Here is a 22,332-nt window from a genome sequence, read left to right as displayed (position 1 = left end):
AGCAGTCCTCCTTCCAGAATATATCAGTTAAAAGCTTTCATTCTTCCTTTGAGACCCACTCCCACTCCAGAGAAATCCTCCCGCCGCCTGCCCACGTTAAGAAAAAACAAAAAACGGCGAAATTAAAAAGAGGGAAATAGTTGATCCTTTGACACTTGGATTTGCCCTGCCATACCCTCTTATTAAGCATGTCCTATATAAAAACACTTAAGTACAGAGCAAGCAGTGTGAGACCACCCTCCCCAAGACATATGTTAAAATCTTTCCCACAGATGCACCTTAGATTGTTAAAGAAGGCAAACTCTGCAAAGATGCCAGGATGTTTTCTTCCCGGCGACTTTTTGATTCTTTGGCCTGACTTGCAAGAGCATCTGCTTTTGTTTGGGTGGCTTGGTGGGGATCTGTTATCCGCCCCCTCCCTTTCCCCGGACCCTATTTGAAAGCTGATCGCTGCTTTTGAAAATAAATAGAGCTGGGTTTTTGTTTTTAAAGTAGATCCAAAAGAGAACGGCTGGCCCCAGTCAAGGAGGCCAGGAAATACCTTGGCTTGTCTTGCACGTGTTTGCAGATGAGGCTTCCCTGCCTAGCACTTCTCCCCCCTCCCCATTGTGTTTTCCGCTCTTTCCCAAGTTCGCTTCCAGATCTCTGTTCACCTCAGTACTACACGGTCACTCCTTTTCTTTTTTCGTGCGTGTTTTAATTCATCCTCCTTCCACTTCTCCAGCTCCGCTTTCATGTGCTTCTTCAAACCACTAAACTAATCCTAGCATTCCCTTGGAAGCAAACTTGAATCTGGGTGACCAAATTCTATTTTTATTTTTTTTTAATATATTTTTGGAGGGTGCTATGTGTTCAGTTTCTCTCTGTTGTTTCTGGTTGAGGTTTCATTGCTTGTTCCTTGTAGATCCATTTTTTGAAAATGAAAGGCACATTTTAAAAAAATTAATAAATCAGGAACATGCCTTCTTGTTTTTCTTTCCTCTTTTTTATCCTCCCTTCTGCTCTTTGGAGAGCATGGCCCCGTGAAATACTGAGGTATAATAATAATAATAATAATAATAATAATAATAATAATAATAATAATAATAATAATAATAATTAATAAAAAACTCCTTATAAACAGCAGCTAAGATACCTATTTTTCTTGAGGATCCATTGATTTGAGCAGAAAAATCAAATGCACAAAATATAGTGGAACTGGTGGTCACTGGAAAAAAAACTAGCATGTAAACCAGGATTAGCAGTAATAATAATAAGAAGAATTAATAATAAATAATTAGGTGCTTGTGTTTTGCACCTGGTTTCAAATAACAGCAATACCATGCTTTCTCTGCTTTAGGAAAGCTTTTGGAGCAAGCTGTGTGCCAATCCTGTTTCAAACACTACGCTATCATTCTTCTTAATTAGCAATCATTTATGTTAAGAGCACCGAAAATATGTGCAGGGTATGGGTTTTATATCTGTACATTTGAATATCTTGTTATTTTCAAGAACTTTGCCTCCTATAAAATTAATTGGCTGAATGCAGAGGTGTAATCAACAACGTTTTTCAGCTGCCTCTTCATTTACTGGTTTTGATGAGAATTCAACCGGTTTCATGGGCTTCACAAGAAATCTCTTTTGATGCCCATTATTTAGCATGATTTTCAACTGCCTGGAAAAAAAGGTTCTGTCTCACCTTGCTAAACCATATTACTAATTTCACAAGCACTTCAGGCCTAAAATATTGCAGTTTTTTCTAATTGCTAGGGAGAAGTTGCTGTCGCTGAGAAATATTTAATTGTTCTGACATTTTTGCTGCTTAGACTATGCTCTGAAGTTTGCAACTGGGGTGGTAGTGATGGTGATTATTTCAAGTTTTAAGTGTCTTTCAAAGGGAGAACATGGCCTTGTGTTGCTTGCCACTTTGTAAAAATGCAGCCTGATAATATTTCTCCTGAAATAAAATAAAAACCGCAGATGTAGAAACACCCATATTCTCCATTTTCTCTCATTTGGACTATTAAATACTAACACACATGATTCTGTCAGTGTACTTTTTATGTCACTGTACTATTTATGGTCAAAGGATCTGATATGAAACCTCTGTACAGGAGAATTTACAGTATAAGTAAAAACCTAACCTTTATATTTCTGTAATTGACCTTATCTTAAATTAGGAGCAAAGCTTGAGGCAAAATATGTATACAGAGAGAGACTGTATCTGTAGGGTACTATTTGGAGTCCAGATACGAGGGCTGCAGTCTCTTAAAATATTACGCTATTCTGCATGGTTGGGAATTACTCTTGATTCCCCCTTCTTCCAAATACTCTACCTAGATAGGACTGAAATAAATTTAACCTGAGTGTGCTGTAATTTTTTCATGCACTTTATCAAAATCTGTTCCAATATGGTGCAGTCAAATTAAAAATCTATTTTTTGATTCTCTGTGGCTTTAAGTTCATTAAACGTGAAATTGGCCGCATGCTAAAGAAGGTCAGGCTGATTAACTGTTGAGGTGTTGCATCCTGCCACACTTTCCTTAACTAGCTGCGTTTGATATTTTGTAAGGACACAATTTCATGTTTGTAGTTGTAAGTCCTGGCTCGTAGATCCAGAGAAATACACTCTGGACTAGATTTTTCTCTTTCTCTCTGAAAGACTCTTTTTGCCAGCAGAAAGTAACAAAAATAAAAGAAAGAAAGAAAGAAAAAGGAGTTGAGATTGAGAGCTTACTAATATGAATCTGCCTTGTTAAACTATCCACTGGCAATAGTGTGTGCAGAAACAAGCTCTTAATGGAGCTTTCTGGAGCTCGTTCAGGAAATTAATCAACTCTTGACAACATTAGGAAAGGTTGTTCAAATCTAAAGAAAGGACTTAACCACTCTGGTTATGAAAGCTGGAATTTAGTTGTCTTTATACAGATTTTTACCTTATCAAGGCCAGCAGTGTTAATACATTCTGAATGATTGGGGCATTCCTTTCTTGGGGGGGGGGGTGTTTGTGTGTGTGTGTAAATCCTACCTCAGGCTAATTGGCTTATTTTCTTAGATCTTCAAGAGTGCCTTATTTCTCAAAATTGTAAGGAGCAATTGTTCATAGATATATATTTGGATATAAAAATATGGGTGGTGTGGTTGAAAATCACTTTTAGAAAACACGACAATAATAATACAGTAGGTCGATTTATAGGATCATTACAGATTACCTTTGATTTTTCTGTTTGTTGGATTATTTTAGAGAGTTGTTCTTGGCCATCCTCTGCATTCCTGCATGTACCTGTATATATGTGGCACAGAAATGTCCCTACGGAAAATGTAGGGCTCTGTGGGTGCTGTGTGCCACCTGTCAGACGCTCAAGCAAGCCTTTTTCATCATCTTGTGATGATACCTTCTTATAATGTACACGTACATGCATGTTTATGCATACCTGCACCATAAAGCAAACACATACCATCCCTAACATAAGATAGAAGAGTGTAAGCACACATGCAGATTTTCAGTAAAATAAAATAAAAATGTGCATGGGAATATAAAGAGATAACTTTCTTAGCCTCACTTTTGGAGAAGAGGAATAACCATATAATCGGTGATTTTAAAGATTATTCTTTCATTGTTAATCTGGAAAAAGCAGCTTTTTCAGGGCCCTCTAAAAGAGAGAGAGTAACAAAAACAGGGAGAGGGAGTCTGAATTGCTCATAATTCATTATAGCTTCTTTTGCTTCTGATGGGACTGCTTGACATCGCTGATAAATTCGTTTTCCTGTTGAATGACAACATGCTATAAAGAGGAAGCTCTTTTGCTGTCTTGCGGTCGGGGTTGGACTGGCTTTATCTTGTTTGTCTTTTTAAAAAGCAAAAGAAAACTTTAAAAAAATGGGGTTGTGTTTCATGCCATGCCCCTGTGGTGTGTCATCCCCCGAAGTTTATTTTATGGAAGGGTCTTAATGACATTAATGTAGTGCCTCTTATTCCTGAATGACTGCTGTTCAGAACACAACGGATAATCTTTTATTTAAAAATACCCATAGCACTATTGCTGATTTTGGGAGGTGAGACAGCACAACTTTTCAGCTTTCCTGGTTTTTGTAATGTTTGGTCTGCTGTGTTCAAGGACAGTGCATGCCACTCGCCCCCTGCCTCTAAGCCTAGCTTCTATTTCTTCTACTTCTAATTATCCTCTGCCAGTCAGTGTGGGCAGTATTGAGCTAGACAGGCCAGTTCTCTTGACTCAGTTTAAGCTGTCTGTGTTCCTACAAGGTTCCTGACCATTGTCTTCTTCTCTTCCTTTGACTACAGCCGAACCTATCGAAGCCATTCTCACGGATGACGAACCAGATCATGGTACGTTGGGAGTTCCAGAAGGGGACCACGACCTCCTTACATGTGGCCAGTGTCAGATGAACTTTCCTTTGGGGGACATCCTTATTTTTATTGAGCACAAACGGAAGCAATGCAATGGCAGTCTTTGCCTAGAGAAGGCTGTGGATAAGCCCCCTTCGCCCTCGCCGAGCGAGCTGCGAAAAGCATCCAATCCCGTGGAGGTTGGCGTCCAGGTCACACCCGAGGATGACGATTGTTTGTCAACGTCATCTAGAGGAATTTGCCCTAAACAGGAACATATAGCAGGTAAATCGAAGCGATGGGGGGGGGGGGGAGAATGGGAATGTGGGAGAAAGCACCAGCATGTTGTTGGGGGGGCGGGTTCCTATTAGAAATTTAGAAGTTTAGTAAGAGGCCTGTTTTTCTGAAATTTCACCTGGCAGTTCACAAGATAAATATGTTCATGTCAAGTATGCACACACACATACCTTCCTAAAATCACAATTCCTGTGCTGCACCATTGAGTTAAGTTTCCAGCTGCTTTCTTTTCAACTTCCACACCTGTCCTTTTGACTCCTGCTGGCTGTTCCAGGTGTGGTCATCCAGAGAGTATATGAGGATTAGGTTCCCTGCCCCTCTACCCAATAGCCTGTCTTTGTGTCTGCATTTCCACTGATGCCTTCCTACATACTTCAAGGTGGGAACATGCCATTGCAGCGTCAAACTTCACAGTCGTGTTTTAATGGGGTCACACTGGTGTTGACACAAATGTTTTGTGGCGGGACAGAAGCAGGAAACGCTTCTAGCAGGAAACACGTGCTAGGGAGACCTGATTGGCAGCTGCCCCCTGCTTGTTTAAGGGATGTGGGTCTATCTGCTGCATTTTATCTGCTTGTTGTGTGAAATGCCCGCTATAACCCCAACGCAGCTGTGCAAAAACGATTCCTTTGTAAACTATACATTTGGACTATAGGGTCAGTCCTGGCCTCTTGCTCCTGGTTCAGTTATTCTTGTTATTCTCTTGGATCCAGAGATCCATGAGGTTTCCTTCCCCTCACTTCCATCTCCACAAATCCAGCCCCACACCACTAAGCAACGATAAAGAGAGGGATGGAAAAAGCTTGCTGGGCCTTCTAGTTGGAACCGTCTCTGAAGCCTGTGCTGTGTTAGTGTCAGCCTGTCAAGGCACATTTGAAGCCGGGGAACCCCCACCCCCCAAGTGTTTAGATAGCTAAAACCTCAGCCTGATCACAACGGTCTGTTCCAGGGTGCCAAAAAAACTCATTCGAATGCCACAGGCCTGCTCTATCATTTATTTATTTTTAATTGTAGCTGCTTTCCTCATGTCTGCTAGAGCCGGTTGCTTTCCTTTCTCTTCTTTTAATTATGGTTTTGTGTGTGTGTGTGTGTGCAAACTCTGGCTTGCAAAGGGTGTGTGTAGAGGAGGAAGGGTTAACTTCTCCCCCAGCCTCCGATCCATATTGGCTGTCACGGAGTGGGTTGTAATTAAAGGCAGCCCCTTGGCGAAGTGACACGGCTGACCTTGACTTTAAGATGCCATTTTCCACTGCCCAGGCCAGAGTAGAGAGGGCAGTTGCTGAGGCGCGCAGGCTCGCGTATTCGAAAAGTTTAAGGGCACGTTGGAAATTTCAAAAGGTTGGTTTGACAGGGGAGGAGGCCTGCTTCCTTGCAATCCTGCCTCTTCAGCCAAATGATAAATGCCCCCCCTCCCGCTGTCTCTTGTCTCTGATGTGGTTTTGACAGATGTATCTTGATTTTCTTCAGAGGCTTTACACCGCCACATGCCACCCATACAAATGTCCAAGGTGGATTGGCTTCCCCCCCCCCGGGCAGTGGCACAAATCCCAATGCGTAATTAAACGGGGCGGGGGGGGGGGGAGAAAATAAAAGTAATGGATGTCGTTCCCTGCAGCTAATTATCTATCTATCTATCTATCTATCTATCTATCTATCTATCTATCTATAATTGTAATTACTGGCAAAGCGCTTTAGCATTTGCATGTATGTGTGTGTTTCATAAAAATAAAATTAAGTGAAAATATGTTTGGATGTTAACATGAGATCCGTTAATTCCGCCTGGCTAATAAGGGCCCCATTCGTTGTTACAATACAGTTGGCAAAAGGCGGCTATCCCTTTAAAGAGGAGGAGGAGGAGGCTGCTTTTAAAAATATGCAGCATCAGAAATGACATAGATCTGTTAAGTAAAAGGGAAGGCTGGGAGAGTTAGCATAAAGTATCACTTGTGCTCTTGTTTTAATAGCCTAAGGGATATTGTGGTATTAGGAGAAGGACTGTGTGTAAATCACATGCTGTATTGCATCTCCCTGCCCCATCTGGCCTTATACACAATATCTCTTATACTGTGTAATTCTCTCTCTCTCTCTCTCTCTCTCTCTCTCTCTCTCTCTCTCTCTGGCTAAGTAAGGGTGCAGTTCCAAGTCCAGTTAAATTGGCATAGTCCTGTCTAAAGTTGGTAGGGCTACAGCAGCATAAGTAGTCTGGCATTTTCCCCATCTCAAATGTAGGAACAGAAGGACATTCTCAGTCCCCCCCCCCGACCTAAAATACAGTAATTAAAATAATCTTAATAGTTCTGGAACATAGTTGAGGCATCAAAATTTGTCACATTTTTGAAATTTTATCTTTCTAAACATTACAGTTTAGGTTTCGGGGCTGCTTAGATTGGAACTTAAGTGTCATTTGTGTGCACACAGGTTTTGCAGAGTCGGTTGTTTTCTTTAGTGGAATGGCGTGTGTGTGTCTGAGTGAGCATGCATGGGAAGCAGTGCTTAGATTTTATTGCCGAAATCGTTATTTTTCGACAGAGTTAGAACACAACGAACATTGAAAGTGATTGCCAACTTCAAAGCATCCAAAAAGCCCCAATGTTTAATTCGTCCATTTGCAGTTTGCTGGAATTCTGAATTTGAATGAAGTTTTGTACTAAATGGCTTATATGGATAAATCACCACATACATTATTTTCTTCAGATCTTTTTTGTATGCATCTTTAGTAGAACTTGCATGTCCCCTCATGTTATTAAAACCTTGTACTTCCTCTGAACAAACAAAGAGGCAGAGCAAGCAAATAAATACTTTTTACTAGGCCAGCCAGATCCAAGTTTTCAGATTTTGTAGGATTCTTCTTCAGGTGTAAGTTTTCCAAAATAAGGCATAATGCAAATAAGCTATACAGTAGCTGCAAATTTTGGTGTGTTTTTTTTTGCTTTGTCTGAAGAAGAGTTCTGTGTGATATGAAGGCTCCCATCCACTGTTTTGTGGATACCAGCAACTTAGCTATTTTAATTTCATTTATCTCTAATTTTTAGTATACACATTTTTTTGCCCTTTTAAACTTCTAACTGTAATTCCTAAAAGCTTGGCTTGATTGGTTTGCATGTTAAAAATGTAAGTCAGCTTCTACTGTGAACTTCAGTTATCCAGCAATCACTATCTGTGTTCCACATTCTGTATTATGCATTATTTTGTGGTTGTCCCCTGCATAACCCCATGTCAGAATTGCTCTGCATAAGCAACACTCCCATTTATCCAAACTTCTGATTATCTTAGGCTTTGTGTGATCCTCACCACTTGAATAAATAAGGCTAGTCCTTTATGTGTATTGAAATTAAACAGCAAGGCTGCTGATTGGGCAGGCTTTTTTATTTTTAAAAAATCAAAACTGCAGTGTGATTATCTTTATAGTATGTAGGTTAAGCTGCTGTAGCGTCATGTGAGGCTCTGACCATTACGTCACGTGCCATCCTTGTTCCGAACGGGAATGAGGTATGATTAGTGAGTCCGGCACTTTCCGGAAGGATTTTCAGATCTTTTGTGTACTGCAGGCTTGCTAAATCACCAAATATGGAGCAGCCCTTCTGTGATGTAATGTGGTATTTACATATTGAACAGCTTTGTATAAAAGACAGAAAGCAGTGTCTGTCAAGCAAGAATTAAGGTGTGTGTGTGTGTGTGAAGGGGAAGACCCAGCAAAAGACCCGCACTGTATCTAGGTGTTCTAGATATATTGTTTGGTTTGAGATGTGACAGAAAGGCAAGAGGAGAGAGATGGCTTTTGTTTAATGCATTTCTGCTGTTTTGCTGAACTTTGACGTGGGTTGCATTGCTGATGTGAACAAGCCATTGAATAAGTTGCTCACAGGTCCAGGATCAGCATCCTACCAAAGGCTGGTGAACTCTGATTTGTGTCATCAGTCACTGGTGATTTGCTTTTCACCAAAGCAAAAACGCTTTTGCCTTCTTTCTATTGGTCCTTGCAGCAACTGGTAATATCGGTTTCCATTTTCGAGGAAACAAACCGAGGCTGGAGAGGCAAGAGATGTTCCCCAAGTCAGAATATGAGTTCAGAGAGGAGGAGGCATTTGAGTTCCGGTTTCCCAGTTCTGTGTCTGGCGTTTTTCCTATGCTGGGCTTAAGATTTGGGGGCACAATTGTAGTGATACTTGGCATTTGTACAGTGTTTTCAGAAATTCAGAGCTCTTCATGTTACTATGGTGAGATGCTTTCATCCATCTTCTCTCCTCAAATTGCTCGGAGAGCTGATTTCTAACATCTCAACATAAACACAGTATATATGCAAGGTAGAGCGACTGATCCAAAAATAAGATCATATCTCTTGCTTGCAAATTTAGAATAACTGCTGTCCCCTTCATCCTCGACAACACTTAGAATCCCTACTCTATGTATAAGCGTTCATTGAAACTGCAGATAAAAATACATATTTTTTTTTAAAGACACACACACAAAATTGATTCATATTTATACCGTCTTTTTTTTTTAAAGGAAAAACATGAAAGGTGACTTGAGTGATTAAATACAATTGGCCTAGAGTTTTGTCATAGCCTGTTGATTTTGCTTTGCTGATGGTTGTGGGATAGGCAGAATGGAACATTGTTCCAGCAGATGTATGGACTAGATGCACTTAGAACTACAGTTCATCCAGTAAAATTGACTGGCAGTAGATTTGAGGCAGACAAATTACACAGTTAATTTTACAGAATTCTCTGCCACAAGGTGTGATGGCAGTCACTGGGATAGATGGCTTTCAAAAGGGATTAGACATATTCATGGAAGAGGAGGAAGAGGAGAAGTCTCCCAGGGGCTATTAGCTTTGATGGTTAAATGAACCTCATATTCAGAGGAAATATGGCCCTGAATAACAGGAGCTGGGGAGGGCATAGCAAGGGAGGGGTGTTGGCTTCAGGCTCTGCTCATAGGCGTCTTGGAGGCATCTACTTGGTCATTGTAGGAGGCACAGTATTCTGGGCCTGATGGACCTTTGGGGCTCCCTTTTGTGCCTTTTGTGCATATGCAAGAGTACTGTTGCAAGATTCTCTTCCAACATATAGGACCTGTATGTATTATAGGTGATGAGGTGACTGTCTTTCACTGTTTCTTCCAGAGTTTATTAGAAAGTGAGAGTACCCAAAGAATTCTGGGTTTCTCTTTCTCAAGTGGAAAACAGTTTTCATAAATCGTTGATGCAGCCGGGGGTGGGGGATCAAATGTTGCTTCCTAACAATAATTATGATAATTCCTTCCCCCCCCCTTCTATAATCTCATTTCATTTTCCCCTGCCCAGGCATTTTAAGCGATTCCAAGACAAATTTTGACACACCATTGAGCTAACGTTTCAGTATAAACTCAAGTGGTGATAACCTCTCGGTTCCCATTCTTTGAATTCCAAGTGAAATTAACATTTTCTCTCAGGCTGAGCTAAGGGCGGGGAACATTTCAGGGGGTTGATGGGATGCCAGAGAAAGGTGGCCACACGCCCACACATTCCTTTTTCCCCGTCTCTTGCTGTGCCAGTCCTGAAAAAGAAAAGACTAGCTGACCATGACATTTGGATGGATGGGCAGGTGCTGGAGTGGGTGGGGAATCCGGTGTTTTAGATAACTGTTGAAGAGATGATCTTTCATGATAAGTGTCTAGGAAAAAACAGAAGCAAAATCCTCCTTTGTAACAACGCAAGAGCAGGTCTAGTTAAGAATCCTGCAGTAAGGCGTTTATTGCCCTTTTTCATATTAAATACGGATACTCATTGAGCCATTTTCTAGTCAGTAAGCTTGTGTATTACAATAAAAGGCTGTTTTCTTAGGATAAATGATGCTTAGGGTTCACTGCTTTGAAGCAGAAGAAACAAGCTACTGAGTCACTCTGCTGTGCAGTGAGATGATGCATCTTTTAACTCTCTCGTTCTAGATAGAGGAAAGCTAGAACTGTCATTGATGTGATATTTCAACAGCCCACATTGTACAAACGATAAATTCTCGCTTCCTCCCCCTCCCTGCCCGTTCCCTGAATATGTGCGTTCATTAACATCTAAGCATATGGGTTAACTTGTCCACAGGCTCTGGAGTGACACAGAATTTTTTAGTTGATGTTGATCTGTTGCAGCAGCAGCAGCAGGGGAAAAAAATCTAACCAGAAAATTAATAGAATCTGTGTATCAAAAAGTGCATGCATCTGGCCCTTTAAAACCTCTTATAGCAATGTTTCGCAGCCACTGACCAGACTTTGATGATGTGTGGGGAAAGGTGTGGTAGACATATGTGGGCAAGAAGATAAATGCATAGCTAGGTAATCTTTCTCTATTAGCTTTTAAGAGCCTGTCCATTATATAAATTTGGGTGGCATATAGCGGTGGGGAAATAGGATTCTGTGCTTCAGTTATACCTAACTGGATTATGATATGCGTATGTGCACCTATATATTTAATTTGCGAATATGCATGGATCTTCTATATGCCGTACAAGAGAGGAGACCCCCTTTAAATCATGACACATATTTTTTGTAACCTTGCTTTCCATACAAACCCAGCCATACATTTCTCATGTCATAATCTATTGGGAAATTAACCCAGTTAAGTGTGATGTGCTTCCTGCAATTAGAAAGTAGGGGGTTTGTTTGCAGCCCCCTACCAGCTGATATCTTCAATAAACAGACTAGGTGTAGAACTAACCCATTTGAGGTTATAATGTTGTGGTGTGCAAATGGATTTTTTTTTAATTTAGCAACTCTGAGGAATTGAGATATTTTAGATTCCAGAAATTAAAAGTTGAAGTTTGGGTGGGCAGGTGGGAAACAGCCCCAGTGCTAAGTCCCAGCCATTAGTTGACCTTTCTCAATTCAGAAGGACACAGAAGATTGTTTTAAGCTGAAAAAATTTGGAGGGATTTCCCAAAGGCAAAAGGAATGCTTCCTGGATCACACCATGTGAGCAGCATTTGTAAATAAGACACAGGAAAGGTTGTGAACTGGCAGGCTGGCTGTTGTTGTTTTTTGGTCAAAGCACAATGTCAGAGCGAGTCTTTCCAAGACAAATTGTAAATAGAACCGTCACAACAATTGCACGACTGAGCTACAGAAGTGCCTGCCTTTCTCTGGCTGGACCGTTGTCAGAAGACTTTGGAGAAGCTTAATTAAACCCAGAGGCCTGTTTGGATGTGAAATTTTACTTCTGTCAAGCAAAGAAAAACCATGCTATGTTGCAGACGACCCCCAAGTTCTTCTGATTTGCACGCACAAGAGGGGAGCAGTTTTGGAGCGAGATGTATGTGTGATATAATTGGCACGTGTGTGCTTCCCCACGTTGCAATTTGGGAGAAAGCTCCACGTGTCTCGTGTTCATCCTTTGTATATGGGAACAGCAGGTGGTGTGGAATTGTACTGGTTTTTCTCCACCCTCTCCATTCCAGATGATTGATGCAAAAATCAGCTGTTACTTCAAACATATATATGGGATCTCTTTTTTTCTACACCACTTCCAAAGTGTGTATGTATGTATGTGTGAGTGAGTGAGTGTATATCTATATTTATTGTGTGTGAATAAACAATAACAGCATGCAGAGAAGTTTCCTTCTGATTGAGCATAAGTATTTCAAAGCAGCCTCCACATGGGCTGAAGTTCCTCGAATTAACACAATTTCTTCTCTCACAAGAGTATCGTTCAGCATAAGGAATTATGAATACCGTCATTCTTTCTTTCTCGTTTGAGGGTCTGGCATTTAATTGTCGCACAGCCAATGAATCGAAATAGACCTGGATGCAAATCAAATAGATCTGTCTATTTATCCATTTATCCACATTTCAGTTTCCAGTCATTATATACAGTGCTTTTTTTTCTAAAAAAAGAAAGAAAAAGGTTTAGGGGTACTCTCATTTTCCTACTCATATTGAAATACTGCCCCTCAATGAGGCCGAACTTAGATTCACAAATTGTTTAGCGGTATGTGTACCCCTGTCTACTCCCAGAAAAAAGCACTGATTATATCTATATCTATATCTGTATCAGCTCCAAAATAACTTAATAAATGCAAGGCCTTGTGCGGCTGGACTTGCTTAGACAATAAAAAGATTGATTTATGGGGGCTCAGCAGGGACACTGGAGGAGGGGAGGTTTGTGTGTGTGTCTGTGTGTGTCATGGGGGGGGGCAAGTAGAGTACCAATGAATAAACAAAATATTTTAGATCAAAATGAAGAGGAAGGAAATAATTCTTTCATGCAGGCTTCTAATATTGTGAAACAGATTGAAACTATTTCAGCTTTGTGAAATGCCAAGAACCCACATTCTTTGTGTGAGCCTTTCAAACACAAAACGAGAACCAAAGTGACATAATAATTTCAGACAGTGTATGTGAAATATGCATGCGTTTGTCACTTAGAATATGCAGAATCTTTCGGACAAAAGTCACTTTTCAGACCTCATTCAGTTTGATACAATATTGTACAGCAAAACCAACTTCTCTCCGCCCCCCCTCCACAAGCTGCAGTTAGAGTGACCAAAAACAATATGGCATTTTGCTATATTAAAGTAATAGTAGAATTAATACATTTTCCTATGTAACAATAATAGGGTTTTTTTTGGGGGGGGCAATCTTTTAAGTAGCATTGCTGTGAGAATGAGTGTTTGTTTATGCATGTTTAACTGATTGGGTGCATGTTTGAATATAGAATCTCACAGAGCAATTCTAACTGGGGTGTGGCGGGAAAGGGATTCTTTACTGCATCCTCAGCCCTACCTGCCAAGGTGCCCCCCCCCCATTTTCATTGCATCGTGTCCGGGCTGGTGCTGCACAGGGGTGCATCAGGAAAGTGTTGACTTTCAGTCCAGCAGATCCAGCTCTACTCCTTGTATGCTCTGTCCTCAAAATTCCCCATTTGGGGGCTTCCCCCTAGCTACTGCTGGCAATTGCATGTGCTCCAATGTGGTGTCATGTAGGGGGGTGCCTTTGTTGTGGGGAAACTCCCCCTGTTGGCAGAGCCCAGCTGGATCAGGCGCTATGATTACAGGCAACTCCCTGCTTCTGCGGGGGTTGCGTTCTGGGTCAAAGTGCTTCGGTGGAAAACACATAAGCCCACCCCATTCCGCCCCCCCACTCTGCCCCCATTCCTCCCTCTTCCCGGTCCAAAATGGCATACGCGTTGGCAGTCATGCTTCAGTTGGACATGCCTAAAATTGTCACTGCCTGTACTCTGCTCAAGATTGCATTACACAGGAAGAAACCCTGGTCTACAGGACGGCACCTTGCTCATTCAACCTCCCTCATGAGCATACCTGTATATACACCGTGCTGGTAATGTGTGAAGAGGCCCTGTAAAGAGTCTTTCAGATTTTCTCCTTATTGCCTGGAAAATCTACATTTTGTATTGTGTACAGGGTGCTCGTCCAGTTTTGTTTGCTTTGGTCATACCGCTATATCAAATTGTGGAGTAAATAAGATTAGGAATGTCTTTTGTAAATAATATCAGGGAACATGAGCTCAGCCAATAGTACTTCATTAATTTTCATTTAAAATTGATTTTCCTTGTCCTCTTTTCCAAAAAGTCTTGTTCAGATGAGCATATAAACTTCTAAGTTTTATAGTTCAATCAGTGAATAACTTGATCCATGTCTGTTACATCAGTCTTATGTTACTGCTTAGATTTTTTTTTTACAGGATCCTAGAACAGTTGGTATTTCATAGGACTATGGGCTCACTAACTACAGGTTTTCATATATGTATACTGTGCTTACAGATTAAACACATAGGAATAGCTACTATATGCAGGAGTGTTTTGTATGCTGCAGTTCTAATGAAGTGCAAAAGTGTTCGGCAGAGAATTCAGCATCCTGAGAACCTTGCTTTTAATTTTTCTAAGCAAAATCATACACGCAAAAAGAAAAACAAGTTTCTAGCCCGTAAAGATTTGAAGATAGGTGTGAAATCTCAGAAGCTGGGGAAGGGGGAGCCGGAAGAGAATTTCCAGTGACCAGGTCTTACCTCTTTATAGGTCCTTGTGGCTGCAAAACGAAAGTAGATATGCAAAGTTGCTATTTCTGCATAGGTTATATGCTATTGAGACTAGGCTACCTATGTACTGTTCAGAATTTTACATTCTGCATATATGAGAATTGTAAGTGTTGAAGGATGGTGCATGTGAGGAAATATTTGCTCTTTTGCCACTTGTGAAGCCAACTAAATTGTTCCCATCACAGTGAGCAGATATTAAAACATGGGTGTGCAGAAATATAAACCCATGTTCTTGGGGACATACTTTCAGGAAGGTTGCCAATGTGTGTTTCTGTGCCTGTCATAACTGAAGGGATATGTAGGCCCAGTGCTGCCTATTTAGATGTCCTGGTCAGAAGATATCTCTGCTCCTCTTTCTGCTCCTAGAGCAGCCTTACCATACCATCCTTCCTTTATGGTTTGCATCACCTTCCCTTTCATGTCTTCTCCACTTGGAACTCAAAGTTCTACCTCTACCTCCCCTCATCAGTCTTCCCTCATAGATTTACCACCTTCCTCTTTCAGAAGGAAGACTGGTCTATTCCCTCTCTAGGGTTAAGCAACTAGGACAAATGTTGCATCTGCCCACTAGATGATCAAGCCTAGTGGCAGGAAGAAGTTAGGTGCAGTTTCTTTCCTCGGGGAGGAGCTGTCTACTCCCCCTCTCAAAACACATTTGTGTTTCAGATGGCATACAGTGGTACCTCAGGTTAAGAACTTAATTCGTTCTGGAGGTTCATTCTTAACCTGAAACCATTCTTAGCCTGAGACACCACTTTTGCTAATGGGGCCTCCCGCTGCCATTGCGCCGCCACCACGCAATTTCTGTTCTTATCCTGAAGCAAAGTTCTTAACCTGAGGTACTATTTCTGGGTTAGCGGAGTCTGTAACCTGAAGTGTCTGTAACCTGAGGTATCACTGTATTCCTGAATTATACCTTTGTGTCTGGTGACCCTTACTGAATCTGGGCTCACCATTTGGTTAAGAATAAAATAGGCATCTCATCTCCCATTGCATTAAAAACCAAAGGGAACGGACCTTTTGTTGATAAAGTTGCTATAGATATTATGAGGTAGAAGAAAGTAACAACAAGGACTCATAAAAATATACTGACTTCGTTTTTCGAAAAGCAATTTAATCTTGAATGTATCCCAAAGTGAGCCTTAGCATCATTCTGTTTATTTTCCCTGTCCCTGAAATCTTTGTCTCTGTGTTTCAAATGATATACGGCAACATTGCAATGGTGTGTGCCTGTGCTTGCTGGGGAAGGGGTGCTTCTCTCCAAAACCAAGCATCTTCTCACTGGGCATTGTCGGGGTGCTCATCTATATCAGCAAACTACCCTGGGCTGAGGTGTCTCACCCTTGCTAGCATGGTCGTTGATAAAATCCTGCCAAGTGGTAAGCAGGGTTTTGTGAACCAACAGGTGCAGATGTGTGGTTAAAAGTGGGATAGAAAGTGTTGCAAAATGGCTGTCTTTGCTCAAGTTTTAAACAGAACCGAAGGCGCATCTTTGTGTTGAAGCTCCTACCTTTGGAGGGAGAGAGAGAAGAGCTCGTTTTCTCCATGCCAACCTAGTTTTGATGTTGTCTGAATTAGGAACATCTTCCTGCTATTTCCCAGCCCATTTTAGTATGCAAACCTGCTCTTGATGAGGCGTGGTGGAGTTTGCTAGGCAGCCTTTTCCTCTGCTCCTCCTGCATTTTAAAAACTTATTTCAGGGAGGTGTGTTTTGCTTCCCTTCGTGGGGTGAGCCAGCCCTTGCCAGCCCCTGAGCACATTCCTCATTCCGAGGTGGTGTTGAGTCAGGTTGGTGAGGGCAAGGTTTGAGGTATGCGTGTGAGTGTCTGTTTGTGGTGCGGGAAGGTTAGTCCCGATCCCTGCGGGGAATATGTGTTCTTCATTTGCCTTTACAATTGGAGCACCTCAGAGTGGCTTTCGGGTATGAGCTCAGATGGGCGCATGTAAATAATCTGTCAGATGCAACCCAAGGAATATTAATGTCCCTTCACCACCACACTATAATAAAGCTGTACACAGCAGGCTTAATATGGAGGCAGTCTGGGGAATTGTAGAAGACTTAGGTAGCCTAGAGAGAATGACAGCAGTGGGGGGAAAAATGTTCAATATGCCAGATTTTCCACAGGGTTGTTTTCTGTGATCTGAGATAAAATGAAAACACCCCCTTTTTATTTTTCATCCAATTTTATATAAGAATAAGACCTTTTCTGTCTCCTGTTCCCCACCCCTTCCTTTACATTTTAAACAAATGAATATAGAGATGGAGAGGGATAATGTGAGGATGGCGTGATGAGAAATACCTTCCTGTTACTTGTTGAAATCTTTCGTTTTGTTCAAGAATGGCCACACATTAATTCTTAAAGGCAACAGCAGCCCCTTCATCTGATTGAAACAAAGGAAACACAGTTAACATATGCTATGTTCTGCATTCTCTTTTGCTCACTGCCAAAAAAAGAAGCAACCTGGTCCTTACATTCGGAGTCGGTTCTCTGTTGCCTTGAGATTTACAACAAAGCTAAATCAAAATGTATATTTGGGGAGGGGCTGTTCTGACACCCACCCACTTTTAAAATAATGCATTCATTTAGCAGAAGCAACAGCTGTCAAAGTTTAGCAAAATGTACAGAGGAGACAAAGAAGAAAGTGCCTTCCCCTTTAACAACTATATGCATTTTCTAAAGGTGGAAAGAAATGAGTTGTCAGTAAGATGTTGAATTTGAAGTTTTCAGACTGTGCATGGAGGTATCCGTTCTCTTCCCTAGAGAACCAGACTAAATAGTCTGATGCAATCACAGGGGGAGCTTTACCTGTACAGATTGCTGTTTAAACAAATACACTTTTCTATATTGAATGAATATATGTAAGCCAAGTTTGGATCAGGTGTTATCTATATATTTTATCATCTATAACCATATCTGTATCTGTTTACCCCTTGACTATGCAGATTGAATATCATGTTTTTCAGTTGAGATAACAAAATAGCAGCCTTAGCATCAAGAAAGCAATCGGATCTTAATCTTTCTATGAGATTGCCATTGAGGAGAAGCTCCTTTAGAGTGTGCTGCTTGTTTTGCAGATAGGCATTGTCAGTGTGTTATTTTGCTACAAATCGGCACCACTCCCTGAATTCACCCTGGAATAGTTGAACGTTGAACATGATGACGAAGGGATATCCGGGGAGAGCTGGTCAGTTATAAACAATGAGCTCTTGTTTATATGCTCTCAGTTCTTTAATGCCACTGCGGAATGATTACACCGTCAATTTGATCTTAGAGCTAGAATATATTTTTTTTAAAAAAAGCACACACAACATGATTCAGAAGCTCAGTTAAATTGGCCCTTCACTCCAACACCAACAATTATTTTTAAACAATAACAGAAGTCCGAAATAGCATTCTAGGTTCTGTTTTAAGAAATGCAAGTACTGGGGTCTTTGTTTGCCCGAGAGTTTGAATTTTGGGTTGGTAGCTTCAGTTGGGTTTAATTAGCAAGGTAAAACGTAATTAGTATTGCAAGCTTTAAGTGATGAATTGATGTGATTAATCAATGATAGCTTTAATCACAGATTAAAATTCCCGCCAGTTAATAAGTATGGCTAGCAAAAATGTGCAGGGCTTATGAATGGCTGATTACTTGTAGCCCACACAGATGAACTTGGTCTATTCCACACCAAATTTGATTTAAAAAAACAACAACAACTTGAAAGGTTGAGTTTCTTTCACCTTGTGTCTCAAGTAAGCCAATAGTTTCTCTTTCAGAATGAAAAATCTAAAGCCTTTTTTCCTAATGGTAAGAACTATGGGCAACTGAAGTAGACGGTGATTAGCTGAAATCAGTATCAATATTTCTGCTGAAGAAGGGCTTCCCCCCTTTTCCTTTTCCTTTTCCCTTTTCAAACAAATACTAGTGGGACTTGAACTGCTTTTTTTTTTTTTATTAACTTTACTTTGGTTCCAAGGCATTAGTGTTAATTCTATTCCATTTCTCCAAATCGGATGAAAAGTAAAATAGAAGGAAATACAGTTTCTTTTCTGACAGGAGTGTTGACTATGTCACACTAAAGAGAAATTACCCACTGTCTTCAGGGGATTTATCACAAAAGCATCATCAAGCTTTTTTTTTAAAACAACAACAACAATATTAAAAATGGACTTTTTTGTTTTTGTTTTTAGAAATCCCAGATAATGTGTGTGTGTGTGTGTGTGTGTGTGTGTGTATAAATATATATATAATATATATATATATTAGTTGTTTGCCAGCACTAAGCGCAATATTTACAAAATAAAATAGGCAGCGTGACAACATTTCATGTATTTTATATTTCACATACGGAACCATTTTATAGATCACAGTTTAGCAGCTGACAAAATGTGGCAAGGCAGGTGAAACGTGAGGACCCTTCCAATAAATAAATAAATTGGACTATGCAAGTCTACCCCTGACATACAGCGATTCGTATTTATTTCTCATTGGAGCTACTCAGGAAAGTGTTAAATCTTTATATATTATTATTATTATTATTTATAATTACCACACTGTTAATTAGGATGATGATATTTTGTAGAGTAATCTACACAATAAACTTCAAGTTCCTGCCCAGAAAACTGAAAGTCTTAAATTTGTATTTTCAGTGACTGGCAAGAATCTCTGTGTTGTGGAAAAGTGAGTTGGTCTTCTCCCTTTCTGTGTTTTATGTGCAGCATACCACGTGTGTGACAATGTTTCTTCACAAGGCTGCCTGATTTGTATAGTCCCCCCCCATCAAATAATGGAAGAAGACGTCACAAACCTTCCTCATGTGCCTCCTCCTTGAGAGGTCTGGAGGGTGGCAACACGAGAAGAGGCCTTCTTTGCAGTGGCTCCCCGTTTGTGGAATGCTCTCCCCAGGGAAGTTCACCTGGCGCCTTTGATTTATTTGATTTGATTGACATGCCTCTTAAAATGGGTTTTTTTGGGGGGTATTGGTTTGTTTGTTTTTAAATTGATTATGTATTTTGTGGTTTTATATTTTGAATTTTTCTGTGAACTGCCCTGAGACCTCTGGGTATAGGGCGGTATATAAATTCAACAACAACAAAACAACAACAAAACAACTGATTATCTATGTGATTGGGCCACACAGTGTGCCTGTTCCCTCTCCTCTACCTCAAGAAACTACCACCAGTAGCCTGGTGAAATGTACAAACCAGGTCTCAGTTTTGGCAGGCAGAGGCCATGGAGCCAAGAGGCGAGATTAACAAGGGACAAATGCGCGAGAAAGCTCATTTGCGTATATATTCAGGCTTCCTTTCTGCTGAGGCTGAGGATTAAAAAGTTAGCCTGAAGGGTTCATCGTGGAAAAGGAAGGTTTTGAAGAGGGATTTGAAGGAGGTAGCATGAGACATAGCAGCAGGTTAAATGAGTCCTGAGAGGGAGTTTCAAATCAGATAGATGATGAATCTGAAATATTTTCAGTACTTTGAAGGCCTAAAATAACCCCCTCCAACCTGGTGCACTTGAGATAGTTTTGGATTCCATCAGCCCCCAAATGGTAGTGCAAAACCATCTTAAGGGTTGTGATGATTTGACCTAAACCATTCCTATCCCTTGTTATTACAGTTCTTTGTTTTATTTTGTTTTGTCCTAAGAAGGCTCCATAAAATAGCTCTTTGGCGACTGCACACGTATTCCAGTAATAATGCTTTTTTTTTTTGCATCATAAGCATATGGTACCTCCTAAAGACTTACTGAGAAGTGTTACTATTTGGTAATAAACTGTACATCATTTTATTTACTGATAGGTTTTGTGTACCGTTAAGTGAGGCGGCTTGGGGAGAGGTAAGAGGTGGTCAATAAAGAAAAATTAAATTCTTATAAAGATACTCATGGAGCTTTGAAAACAACTGATGTCCCTTTTAAATTGCTGCATTTTGAGGATCTTCAAAGGGGATGGTGTTTCTTCTGATCTTAGAGCTTGTGTGACTGGTAAAAAAAAAAGGAAAAGGGGGGAACAAGGCCTAGTTTTTAACAAGTTAGTACAGGCACATGCTTATTTGTACAAATAGATATATTTTTTTCAAAATTCTGTATGAAAAATAATTTGCTCACTCACAGCAGATGCTATTGTTTGTCTGCCTTTTTCATTTCCCATGATGTCCAAGGTTTATTCATTGTGCCTTGGCCTTTTTCTATTTGGGCTGTTTATTTGTTAAATTTGTACTGCAACTTTTGATATGTTGTGTTCCAGGCGACCACACCTCGACAATTGGCAAGGGAGGGAGGCTGGGGCTTGTAACATGCTTTACTTGTGCACTTGAATATGTCATACATGCACCTCCAAAAACTGTTTGTTTTCCTCTGGTAATCACTCCAGGGAACCAATGTAGGCAACCCCCCCCCCATTTGTTATTTAGTGCAAGATTCATCTTTCTGCCTTTTTCCTTCTTTGCAAGTTTCTGTAGATGCGAACATTTGCTTGAAAGGGCCAAACTAAGATTTGATCACTTAGTAATTGTGTGAATCATTATTTTTAGAAAGAGCAACATCACAGTTCTAACCATGCCTGCTCAGAAGTAAGTCTTATTGAATTCAGTGGAGCTTACTGTGGTTTAGATCTTATCAGAGAAGATGGAAAGGCTTTAACTCTTGACCTAATTGCACCTGCTATTTGCATTGGAAGGAAAGCTTCCATTCATCAGTGGGAACGTTGCTCCCAAATCTAATAGCAGAAGCAGGGCCCCCAACCTAGACTATATGACCACATTTGCCTCTCTAAGGGTCCCAATCCAGATCAGACCCTGGACAGTTGTTGCTTACTCTAAAAGAAACCATTAAATCAGTTCCTAAGTGGATCAATTGTGCCACCTCTGCTTTGGCTGAAAGTGTTTGGTTGTTCCTTGCTAAAAAAAAAAATAGACACAGGAGGGCATATTAATAGGACTAGTCATTCTTTGCCCTGTGCATGTTCCCCAGCCCTTCACCATAACTAGGAAAATAATTTATGCAAAAAAGCCAACAACTGCAGAATATACCATGCAATGTTTGCATAATTTATACAGGTGACTAGTATTTACTTTTTCTTGTTACAGATTTTTTAAAGAAGTTTATTTCACACATAAGACTTTCTGCCACGTGTATCATGCATGTAACGTGCAATATTGGAAGCAGCCCAGAGTTAGGAAGTGAAGTGTTCAAAAGGGATGTGACGTGAAGACAGCTTGAGCAATTTTGCCTTCAAGAGCCATCGCCAGGCATCTCCCTGCTAGTGTCTAAACTTTTGTTTTTAATCCGATTTCGATTTACTCTGTCACATTCCATATCCACCCTCCTCCTGCCTGACTCATGTAAAGTAATGTTAGTGTCAAAAAGAATTGGTCCAAACTGGAAACCTGTAGCTGATACAGATGTCTGTTGATGGCGCCTTTCACGCAGTCCTGAATCCTAGTCTTTCTAATAAACATTAAGATGTGATGAGTTAGCGAAGGATGTGTCGAGGAGAAAGACAGTCTAGGAAGTAAAGATGGCCAGGATTGTGGTATTCTCAGAGACTGTAAGTAATGATTAGCTATTGGGATACTGTACTTGGAAAGAGTTGGAGAACATGAAATTATATGGCTTTGCAAGAAGCTGACAATGACAGTTCACCTTGAAGGCAGACGACTTTCCCTTTTCTTAGAAAACCCAAGTACTCAAGATGTTTTCCTAATGTC

General features: G+C 40.6%; 1 protein-coding gene across 2 annotated transcripts in view; it reads left to right on the top strand.

Moving 5' to 3' along the window:
* The window catches only part of BCL11A (BCL11 transcription factor A), a 155,816-nt gene that overhangs the window by 3,459 nt on the left and 130,025 nt on the right, over positions 1-22,332 (top strand). For both annotated transcript variants that reach the window (XM_083494338.1, XM_083494337.1), the window contains exon 2: positions 4,283-4,612. In XM_083494338.1, the coding sequence (XP_083350464.1) occupies positions 4,283-4,612 (330 nt within the window). The remainder of the gene's footprint in view (positions 1-4,282; positions 4,613-22,332) is intronic.

Source organism: Podarcis liolepis (genome assembly GCF_965112155.1).
Source record: "Podarcis liolepis genome assembly, chromosome: 3".
Lineage (NCBI taxonomy): Eukaryota > Metazoa > Chordata > Lepidosauria > Squamata > Lacertidae > Podarcis > Podarcis liolepis.
Note: the sequence above shows the minus strand (reverse complement) of the source record. Positions and strands in the feature narration are given on the sequence as shown.